The sequence below is a fragment of the Miscanthus floridulus genome, chromosome 8 (genome assembly GCF_019320115.1).
Source record: "Miscanthus floridulus cultivar M001 chromosome 8, ASM1932011v1, whole genome shotgun sequence".
NCBI lineage: Eukaryota > Viridiplantae > Streptophyta > Magnoliopsida > Poales > Poaceae > Miscanthus > Miscanthus floridulus.
The window spans coordinates 57,057,208-57,069,006 of record NC_089587.1 but is presented as its reverse complement, the minus strand read 5'-3'; the positions used below and the strand labels follow the sequence as shown (position 1 = coordinate 57,069,006).

Sequence of the window (11,799 nt, the reverse complement as noted above, 5' to 3'; positions counted from 1 at the left end):
TTAAATAAGATAACAACTTAGTTAAACGAAGAGAGATGATTTAAGTTTTATGAGAGTGGAATGAGTTTTACAGGAAAAAAATATTCTACATTGTTTTTAGGGATATGATAGCGCCCCGACATCCGGACGGGCGTGCATACTGCTGCGCCTAATGCGCCCCGCGCCTTCTCTTGCTTTTTTTGGGAACACACGCCTCCTCCCTGTTGCTGCGCCCCACACCTCCTCCTGCCCGCCCAACTGCATGCGAGAGAGATGGAACATAGCGCGCGTACCCCAATGCGAGAGAGAGAACACAGCATGCGTGCCCCAATGCGAGAGAGAGCCCAGCTACATGCGAAAGAGGGATCACAACATGTGTACCCTAATGCGATAGAGAGAGAGAGCACGTACAACGCGCGTGCCCAATGAGAGAGAGGGATGGACCATGCTTGGTGGTGCAGGGGCACCTGTTGCAGCACGTGCTTGCCCCGCGAGTAAGAGCGCGTGGGGATACTAAAACAATGTAAAACAATTGAAACATACGTTTGCAACATATGTGTATAACCACTGCAATATATGCAACATCCAGATAAAACACTTGCAACATATGTGTATAGCCACTGCAACATACTGAAACATTTGGAAAACACACTTGCAACATACATGTATTGCCATTACAACATATGTAACATCTAGATCTACTTTTGCAATATACACATGAAACACTTGCAACATCCCGAGGAAACATCTAAAACACTTGAAACATACTCTTATAACATGTGTTTTCAATGCGCAATGTCACCTTGCTGCTTCGAATCGCCGGTGCGTCCCTGGGCGACGACCAGCGCGAGGCGTGCGAGCACCCTGGGTGAGCATGTACGCAAGCACCCCTGGCGAGCACCTGCTCGGCGGCTTGAGCCAGCACACCCTAGGCACGACAGAGGATGGGCATGGCGCGGCGGGGGATGGAGGCGCGGCGAGGGATGGTGCGCCAGAGTGGCCTGGCAAGGTCGGAGCCGGGCGCACGCCACGCCTGGCTGAAGGCGGCAGATGAGCAGATAGGAGCAAGTGAGCGACAAGTACGTGGATGAGTGGATTTTTTTAGGAGGAGCGGGTGATCTTGAGCTGTCGTCGCACGGCCCACCAACAGAGCGTTCGAGCGGGCAGACTCCCGCTTTCTATCATTACCGTTGTCTTTAACCAGGCTCGGAAATCGACACATGAAATCCTTGTTGAGAGTTGAGACTGACGTTAGTTTCTATTGGATTTATGTCACGCTCGGCCAGAACCACAAAGAGTAACAGTGACAACACCACAAATATTGAAACAGTGGAAAGTTGTAAAAAATGTTTCGAAGTTTTTTTTATCAGACTTAGTACTTTGCGTCATGATTATTTTTGTTTCTCTAAAAAAAAGCTGAGGCTAAAACTCATCGTAATTTCATATAAGGAGTACATAAATAAGAGCAACTCCAACAGCTTGGCTATTCTCGTTGTGGAGGCTATTTTGGAATATGTATAGCAAAAAGTAGGCTCCAATAGATATGTTATCTGATTTTGTAAAATAGAAAGATGGATATCCTTTGATTTTCGGTGGCCATATATAGCTAACCACGGGCACTCGCTGCCTGACTTTGTAAAATAACAAGGTTGTTGTGGAGCTCTTCTTTTTTGAGAAGTTTTCTATTTTACAAAATGGCTGAACAATAAAATTTAGCTACTAATTTTAGCTAAGCTGTTGGAGTTGCTCTAAGAAATTCGGATGCATATACGTACCATATAGCAACATAAAATTCATCTAGTTTACCTTAGACCATGCAAAAACGCTGGAATAAGCAATAATGTAGAAGGAGGCGCCGTGGAAGCTCGCCGTCACCGGCGATGACCGGTGAGAGCCTGACGAGGAACGAGCCAACTGGGTGGGTCCCGTTTCCAATGTGAACGGCGGCGCCAGGAATAGGCGAGGCGAGCAACTGATATCACTGCCACGTGGGCCCTTCTGGCTGGGGAGCAAACCTTGCTTCGCGTTATTTATCCGAAAGAAACCAATAGCGCGGTCGTGCAGTCACTGGCGTGTGGGCCGCGAAACATGTCGCCTCGCCTCGCCGCGGCCGCAGCCGCTTCCGCCCTTCTTCTCCCTCTTCCTTCGCCGGCGGTCGCCGCGCCTTCCCGCACCCTCCGAGCTCTGGTCCTGTCCCCGGGCGCCGCAGCTGCCATCTCCTCCACTCTGCGCCGCCGCAGCGCGCCGGCATGCCTCGTACGCCGCCTGTGCTCCTCCCACCACTCCTCCGCTGCGGCGGCGACGACGGCGGTGGAGGAGGCGCGGCGCGGGCGGAAGCAGCTCGGGATGACGCCGCCGCTCTACGACTACCTCCTCGCCAACGTCCGCGAGCACCCCGTTCGCCACTCTCTATCTACCCGTTCTTGTTCCGAGCCAATTTGCCACTGATTTTGGTTCTGACTGTGAGTGCCCCGTCCTCGATTTTTTCCAGATTCTCCGGGACCTTCGCGAGGAGACCGCGGCTATGAGAGGGAGCCAGATGCAGGTGCGTGGCAATGCATAGCATGGCATATTGGCATCCATGAACTGTTGTGTCCATTTTTTTTTACCTGTTCCCATCGCGTTAGTTGCATAGATGAAGTGCAGTGTGCTTATGGTTCTGCAAGAACATCACAGTAGTCCGTTCAAGCGCAAAACTGGGAACACCAATCCATGATGCATCTCTGATGCAAAGCTGGTATTGCATTTGCAGTTCTTCAACATCGTTGGCCATTCTCAATTAGTTCTCCTAAGTGCCATATAATAAGGCTGGCATTTGGTTGTCTTATCACACTGATGCTTCCACGTTACATTCTGCATATGCATGCAATGAACTCTACTGTATTGTTTTGTTTTCAAGTATATTATTGGAGGTTACAGGGCAAAATACAGATAATCCTGTTTTGCTGAGCTTAATGTTGGGCATAGTTGCAGTTGCAGTTTCTTGTTATTCCCTTGAATCGCCTTGGTCTCCTTGTAGCATATCAAATATAATTTGCCTTTTGCAGTCTTTTCCCTGAAAATATTATGACGGTTTCCATAGCTACAATACACTTCAAATTTGTGTATATTTCTCAACAAGCAAGCTACAGAAAAGTGCTCATTGTCTGTCTAATCTGGTGCCTTTGTCTTTGTAGGTTTCTCCCGCTCAGGCTCAGCTGTTGGCAATGCTTGTGCAAATTCTTGGGGCGCGGCGTTGCATTGAAGTTGGTGTGTTTACTGTATGTTAACTGATTACTTTACCATTTTGGATTTTCCTACCATCCACACCCAGTCAGAAAAACAAAACAATAGCAATCCACTTTTTCTTTGTGGAATTTGAGTGTGTTATAGCAAACTAGCAATGTTAGGGCCTACATCAGCTAAGCTTTGGCAGTCTAGGGTGCACACCTTCCTTCAAATGTTGAGGAAATGTATATACTTGCACATATAAAGCTTTCCATAGAATTGTGATAACTACCATAAGAAATATGGTGTTTGTGTCAGTAAGCATATATGAGTGGGTATAAAAATGTTCTTTGTGACATTATGGGTAAAAATGTATACAGAAATTCCAAAATATTGCAAATCCCATTGTCTGTGTCTTAATGATGCTTTCATCTTTGTATAGGGGTATTCATCATTAGCTGTTGCACTAGCCCTCCCTGAATCTGGTCACTTGGTTGCTTGTGAGAGGGATGAAACATGCCTAGAAGTTGCCAAGAAGTACTACCAACGTGCTGGTGTTGCACAGAAGGTAATTCATATTACTATTCACCTCTTATGCCTGGGATAGAAAGTTAAATCAAATGTGTATGGTTTTTAAGCCCGCTTGAGAAAAAAAAAATTGCATAACAAATTAAAGATGCTTAAAGTAGTCCAATAACCTTTTTTTTTGTGCAAATTTGAAAATTCTTCCAAGCAAACTATTTTTGGTGCTCATTTATTTATTTGTGATATATGTTTCATTGTCCTTATATTTGTTTTACGTTGTATTGACTACTGAGTTCTGCACTGTAGTGAATGAAATTAGGAAAAAAAATCGGTAAACTGCATATTGTATCTGTTTCATTGGAAATCTAATCTTGATGATATTAAGCAGTAATTTTCTTTCATGACCATCTCTATGCATTTAAAGCTGAAAACACTGTCTGGAACTGCCCTACAACTGTAATAATTACTGTTATATGGTAGAATCCATTTATGCTTTTGCGCTCTAAAATTTCTGTGCTGATCAATGCATAAAAAAAATCATAGATTGATGTGAGACATGCGTTAGCTGTGGATTCTCTAAGATCACTACTTGATTGTGGTGAAGCTTCCAGGTATGCTGATGGTTTGTTATAATCCATCATCAACTAAGTAGCCTCTTAAATTTCTATCTAACCTTTACTTCTCCATATTTTCCAGCTATGACTTTGCATTTGTTGATGCTGACAAGAGAATGTATGAGGAATATTTTGAGCTTCTACTAAAGCTAGTAAGACCTAACATCATCAATTGGATATATGTAAAACACATGCTGCTTTTTGTACCTTCCCCATAATGTTTTCCCCTTTTTAACTCTTCATGCCACTTATAATGTTTGAAGAAATCATTTTTGAGAACCTTTGTTATCTCATATTGGTTTATAATTCATTTATATAAAATAATAGCATTTATGGACTTAGGGTGCTTTATGTGTTGACAGTTCTGTTTTCTTCTGTAGGTAAGAGTTGGTGGTTTAATTGTAATGGACAATGTTCTTTGGTATGGAAGGGTTGCTGATCCACTGGTCAGTTATAATGTCTTTTAGATTTACACGTTATGTTATATGGTACACATCATATTTAGCTCATATGTCTTTTTCAGGTTGATGACCCAAAGACAATCAGTATAAGGAACTTCAATAAGAAAGTTTTGGAGAACAAGCGTGTCGATATCAGCATGGTATCCCTTTCCCTCTCCTTGTTATATTTTGTTATTTGGTGCATTGCATGTGTTTATTACGTGCAAACTTTCGTAGGATCTTTGAAAAGCGTGCACAATTTTTTGTCCTTCAGAATATTGTGATTTGTAGCAGTACTGCAACATCAGCATGCTACATTTACTGACAATGGCATTATTTTATCTGGGACAATTGCAGGTGCCTATTGGAGATGGGATGACAATTTGCCGGAAGCTAGTAGATACTTGACTTCACAACGTTTTATTTAGATGTCGAAAAATTAAGCCTTGAAAGATCAAACTGATATGGGTTAATCAAGTAAAAAGGATTATAGACAATGAACCTCTTGACATTGACAATATCTACAGACGCAGCTAGTGGCCTGGGCTCTACTAAGCACAATGGTAGAAACAGGTGCTGCAATGTCCATTAGATATCGATTGCTGGACTGGACAGTAACACCAGCTTGGCTATTTTTCCTGAATTGACGTTTTGCTGCATAGAACGCTGAGGTGAGCATGTCCTGCAGATAGAACTCCTCAAGTACAAAACCAGCATGTTGCTATGGTGTTTTGTTGATAGACCAATGTTTTGATATGCACCTATCCTCTCGAGGACAACTCAATGATGTACTTTTACTGTAGCAGTGTGATGTGTACCAATCCACGGAATTTCGATCGTTGTTATTTCTTAAGCTTGTTTTGGAATGCTCATGAATGTAATGGACACATGAATTTTCATGTTTAGTCTAGTGATTGTAAAATCTTGCTAAATTCTTGATAATCTGTGAACTGAATGGCTGGTTGTAATTGCTCAAACAAATCTTCCAAATCCTGGACCTAGTGTGGTTTACTCTTTTCTCCACAGGTATTAAGCATGGTTCATAGAAGATTAAATTTTTTTGTTACTGGTATTTGAATCACGAGCAATCTACAATTGCATGGGTTCACTTATTTATGTCCTTTGTGTAAACAAACTAATGAAGGCACAATGTTTCGCGTGCAATAAGAATACTGCAGCAGTACAAATTTATTGATATTGTTTTGCGATTTGTACGTTTGCTGCAATCTGTTAGTCTTGATGGAGTTTACCTGGATGCAAGTGGTTCGTGTCAAAATTAAGTTCAGATTAGCAATAATGCCAGGTGACTATGCCTTCATCACATAATGTGAAAATGCCAGTTAAGCAACGAGTCATGAAACTGTTAACCTCAGGACAAACTGCAGCGATACAAATCACAACACGCACTGGGTTTTGTTAAGTTCTCACTTCAGTATCAAGCATCTTGCCTTTTCCACAAACATCATTTCAAGTTGTCCTACACTATCAACCAGCTTGAGAGTCACCGCCAGATCCTATCTCCACAAACTACCCTATGCTGAACTTGTAAGGTAGATGTTTCAATGTTCTATTTCTTCTAGGCAAAAATCTAGCAAAAACTTTGAAAAATAAAATCAACTGAAGATCACAGCTGCAACGACCAGTATCATGGTTGTGAGGAGTCTGTTGCTCCATCCAGCATCGCCTTGCGCCGACGACTTGCTGTTTGACTCATGAACTTGTGGCCTGCAGGTTTTTTGGAGCAGAATGTGAGTTGCAGGTCAAGAACAGTAAAATGTAACACTGCATCTGTAAAATGTAACACTGCATCGGGTGAGAAGAGACATTCAGCTGAGACATACTTTTGCCTCTCCTTCAGTAGACCACAGTACAGGGCATTATCCGGGATGACCATTTCAGTGACGTTGTAGCCCAGTGGATCAGCAACCTTCACATAGACCTCCTGCCCTCTGTACCAGTTATCCAGCTTTTCGGCACGCAGATTCCATATACCAACATTGTCAAGCGAGACTAGGACCGCAGTCCAGCCCCCGGGGAAGACCTGTTTGTCATTGCAAATATTGAGAAATTTGTGTTCTTCAGAATTACCAATGGCACAGCTAATGTGAGGTACAGAACTTTTGGCACATTATCAGATGTGTCTTGGAAAGGTTGCTTACCTGAGTGGTGCAGCGAGAGATGGCATCCCACTTGTTGTATTCATTCCTCCTGTCTGGTGTCCACTCGCCATAATTCATCCTGAAATTCACCGGAAGGTGGTGTTCTTTTCAGATGTTCACAAGCAGATATGAAACATTGGTTAAAACTGAAGATTGTGATGGTTCAGCACGTACCCAACAACAAAGAATGAGTAGCCATCAAGATGGTAGGTCTGAACATCAGTGTCATTGTTCTGGAAAACGATCTCTAGGAAACCCTTGTAGGATGCGTTCAGCGCAGATGAAGCTATCCTCGCTGGCGCATTGCTGGGCATTGCAGGGAAGTCAGTTGCGTAGACTCCAGTCAGGCTGTGGAGGTCAGCAAGCCTCAGTGGAGTCTCTGGAGGAGAGTATGACACCCTGTTGATAGTCCTCTGACGCTTTCCATTGATGCTCAAGGGTTGCTCGTTCTTGAGAACAAAGGTCTGAGTGATGTTGATCGATCCATAGTGGAATGATCCCTGTGGGTTTGGACGGGCAGCACCAGCGCTTGTGTTCATTCTGAAACAACAATACTAATGACTCTTGATGGAGAACATATGAATACCATTATATCAAATACAGTAGAATGAAACAACAATACCAATGGCTCTTGATGTAGAACATATGAATATCATTATATCAAATACAGTAACACAAATGACAACTTCAAATACAGGAGAAGAATCCGTTAAGCTAAATGAAGATCAGAGTCCACAGTAACACAAGATCAGAAGTGAATTTCCATGGCAAGAACATAGCAATATTGTACTCTTGTGAACACAATACCTGATGGACCTTGCCTGGTTCATGGAGTAGTACTTGTCATAGTGATCATTTGGAGCATCAGGGAGGCTGCCAGAAGCCCTGCCCTTGGAGTTTGAATACTGAAGGATGGCTACACCAGCTACTTCATGCCATCGAGGATTGCTTGCAAACCTCGGACTCGCCACAATGTAGTAGTCGGTGCTTGCATTCTGATCCATGGTCACCAAGAAAGAGTAGGACTGTCCCACATGGATGTCCAGGTTGGTGTAGTTCTGCTGATTGGTGTAGGTTCCTTCAGTCTCTACCAGACGCATGTTGTGATTCTGGATCCTGAGGTTGAGGCTAGTCGAGATGCCAACATTGTGGACACGGAAGCGATATGTTTTGCCTGTCACAAATATTCAGAGCATCAGACTTCACACGACTCATGATAAACATGGTGGTGTTGTATTATAGTAATGCAGATAGAGATTGACTGATAAGCTGCATTCCTACTTCCACTCATTTGATTTCCACTTCACATCAGTGACTGATAAAATCCAACCTTTTGTGCTACCAAAGTAACAGAAGTTTGAAATATAACTAACATACAAACATAACTTCGAGCATTCAGCATGGGTGTATGATTGTAGTTTATAAAAATTGCACATAGAGCTGCAAATTTGCAAGTAAAAGTTTGATCAAAGCCATATATAACCTGGCTCAACTCCAACAGTTTCATACTGAAGGCCATCCGGAACCAGTGCACTGTCATATCTGTAAGGTGCCTTTCCATTGATAAGAATGGCATCTGGTACCCCTAGTTCCTGATTATCATCTAGCATGTTCCTCAGTTCCTGCGTGTGATAGAATACTCAAATTACAAGAAGAATATGCAAAAGCTTTTTCAAGTACCATGCTAAATACTGTGCAACAACTCCATTTTCAGTGAAACCCTGTACTGCCATTCTTATTCTGTAAACTTAAAAATGAAATTAGATTCTCAGATGAACACTAATATTTGGTCTAATATCCTGCTGGGAAAGAAAATCTAAGCTTATGTTCTATGTACAAAAATATGCTGGGAAATTCAAGAGATCATTGAAAGTGCAATATTTTCCCTGACTACCTCTGAAACAAATAGATAGACCATCTAGATTGCATTGACAGACACAAAAACAAAGTGCGATTCTTACAACATGGCTTTTGGTGTACCAATCCCCGATGAACAGGGTGATATCACCATGAGGCTGGTCGAAGGGGAGAGGCACGGTGGCGCGGTTGTTGACAGTGATGGGGCCAAACCCGCCGGCGGCACGCTGGAGGCCGAGCGACGGGAAGTAGAAGAAACTGCCGATCTGGTCCTTGAGCTGGAACTCGTAGGTCCAGTTCCATCCCGGAGGTATGGGGCAGTTGGTGCCCATGACGCCGTCCTGCCACGAGTTCATCCTCATCTGGATCCCGTCCCTGCCATTCCCATGGAAAAGAGACAAGTGAGCAAACCAGTTCAGCTGCCACTTGCCACAGGATGAGAAGAAAATTGGCGCCAATGCTAGTTCAGTTTTTGAAAAAAAGATGGAATTTGCAGAAGCAACCCTCAGGTATTAAGCATTTCAAACATTTTCCAAGGATGGTCTAACATCTGCAAAGTTATTTGGTAAAAAATGTTATGCAGATTTTATTTGCTACGGTACAGATGTAATTCAATCAAGAACACAGATTATATCTAAAAAAATAACAGAAACCGTTGCATCTTCAGTCACTAATAAAGCAAATAACATTTTGGTACGAACTATCAGGATGTAAATGCAATGATGCCGAGAATCACGCACAGATGCATGCACCTGAACCAATCTGCTGGAAAGAACATGATATGCCTGCCCATATATGTCAATATGCCATGATCAATTAAGCCCATAAATGTCTCAAATGCACAACGCATAATATGGCACGTCATATGCTTAATATAGGAAGGCAAAGAGGAAGCGCAGAAATGGAAGTGCAGCTCAAGATCCACCGAGAATTTCATCACAAACCCATCAAAGATGGAAACCTTACATATGGCTACTGACACAATTTGACTCGTCAAGATTTTTTAAAAATTTGGTATAAAATGAAAATGCATGTGTGAAATATTAAAAAAAATCCAAGAAAATAGGTTTGCTTCACATGAAGTCATCAGAGATCTGCTGCATCAAAATGAAGTGATCAGAGAGGCATCATCAGCAGTAGTAAGTACCAGGTGATGAGGAGGGGCTCGTCAAGGTTGTTTTGGACGTTCACCCTCACGTTCTGGTTCGTCGTCACGTTCAAGAGAGGACCCGGGAACTGGTTGTTTATCCCAATCACCTGATGAACAAAAAGAAATGCGTGTTCTTAGAATTTTGCGTCTCAAGCCCCAAGCCTCAACCCACATGACGAAACTTCTCTATTTTATTAGAAACAAAAAAATGACTGAAAAAACAGAGTACAAGATCTCAATATCTCATATTGATTGTTTGCCAAGAAAAAAAAATGAACCTTTGGGCTTTGAAATGGTTCGTTCACAAAAGAGAGATCTTTAGGCAGGCACACACAGGGCAAGAAATATTTCGGCCATGCGCCACCAAAATCAAGTAAAATTTCGCCAAAAAGTCTGAAGAACACATATCACGAGCATAAAGGAGTCCTTGCAACATCGACGGCGGATTTATTTATTTATTTGTTCATGAGAAGCGCGAGCGCCGAGCGTTACGAAACTTTACAAGACAACGAAATCGCAAACGAAGCGACGACGACGAAGATCGTTCGGCGAAACTGCTTATGCGAAGAAGAGAAAATAAAGGATGCGTTTTTAAGACAAGCACACGTCGATCGAACGAACAAACAAACGTCGCCAAAAATCAAAACATCTAAAAAAACATATGGCAATTCTTTTTTTTTTTTAAGATCTTACGAAGCCATGAGGTGTAAAAGGAAAATAGAGAGCGAAGAAAAAAAACACGTAAAAATTTCCGGACAAATCGAAAACTTTTTTTTTTCCGGTAGAAATCAAGAACTTTCAGACAGCTGAGAACAAGAACAGGAAGAGGTCGAGACAGATAGGTGGTGACGACAAGTACGCGCCTTCTGCGCGGGGCCGAGGGGCTCCACGGTGAGGTACGCCACCTCCCAGCGCACCTCCGCCTGCGCTGCGGCCGCCGCCGCCGCGACGGCCGCGAGCACCACGGCGACCGTCATCGCCGCCGCCATCGCCATGGGATGGTTCTCGCTTCTCCTGGGCTGTGTGGCGTGCGCGCCGCGCTCTACGTACTCCCTCTCGTACGTCCAGCGTACTCTCGTCTGCGCCGAGCCCTGCTTTGCCTTGCCAAGGTGGGTTTTGGCCTCTCTCTCGTGGTGTGGGGTTTTTTGTTGGGGGTATAAAAAAGTGGAAAAGAAGGGACGGAGAGCAGAGGAGAGATAAAAAGCAAATGTAGAGAGACACAAAACCAACACATGAATGTATGTCAGCAAAAGGAACTCTCAGAGATGCCATCTCTTTGTTTATGGCTAGAGATATATGATGATGTGTTGTGGTTTGGGTTTTGAAATTAATTATTGTGCAAAAAGATAGGGCAAGAGGTGTGTTTGAACCGTCCATGAAGTATCTGACGGTCAAGATTAGGCGCGTTAAAGTCGGTTACATATGTAGCGTGCGTTTATGGTATAAGACAGGTACATATGTGCGTACGGTTGTTGTACGTGTAGTAGTAACGCCAATATGTCTTGTATGTACTATGTCGTTATAGTTTGATGGTGAACATAGACAACTTAGAGCAGCTCCAGCAATCCGACCAATCCTTATCACATGAAAAAAAACTATAGAGAGGGTCATGTGTGTGCATAGTAACAAATTAGTTAGGATGGTAAGACAACATGTTCTTTTACACAAATGTCCTTATACCTAAGAATGCTCATTTTTCTTTCGGAGGGAGGGATTTGCAAAGACGAACATGAATGAGCAGGAAATCTCAAAGGTGCATTTTATTTATGGTTAAGGATAATGGTAATAATACAAAATAAAAAATGCATGATATTGTTTGTGGGTTTGAATTAAATGATGCGTAAAAAGATATTTCAAGTCATGTTTAG

General features: G+C 42.9%; 2 protein-coding genes across 2 annotated transcripts; one reads left to right on the top strand and one right to left on the bottom strand.

The window, feature by feature from the left end:
- The first annotated feature begins 2,036 nt into the window (after window positions 1–2,036).
- On the top strand, window positions 2,037–5,755 carry LOC136472162 (uncharacterized). Its single transcript, XM_066469887.1, has 9 exons — window positions 2,037–2,376; window positions 2,471–2,524; window positions 3,156–3,239; window positions 3,629–3,754; window positions 4,255–4,322; window positions 4,408–4,477; window positions 4,706–4,771; window positions 4,849–4,926; window positions 5,123–5,755. Exons 1-9 carry the CDS (start codon window positions 2,068–2,070, stop codon window positions 5,171–5,173), a joined length of 906 nt encoding a protein of 301 aa, XP_066325984.1. The 5' UTR covers window positions 2,037–2,067; the 3' UTR covers window positions 5,174–5,755.
- Window positions 5,756–6,316: 561 nt separating this feature from the next.
- On the bottom strand, window positions 6,317–10,926 carry LOC136472161 (monocopper oxidase-like protein SKU5). Its single transcript, XM_066469886.1, has 9 exons — window positions 10,795–10,926; window positions 9,929–10,038; window positions 8,886–9,156; window positions 8,408–8,546; window positions 7,732–8,098; window positions 7,099–7,464; window positions 6,925–7,003; window positions 6,607–6,806; window positions 6,317–6,490 (listed from the first exon to the last, which is right to left on the bottom strand). The coding sequence occupies exons 1-9, from the start codon at window positions 10,924–10,926 to the stop codon at window positions 6,379–6,381; spliced, it is 1,776 nt and encodes a 591-aa protein (XP_066325983.1). The 3' UTR covers window positions 6,317–6,378.
- Between the last annotated feature and the right edge of the window lie 873 nt (window positions 10,927–11,799).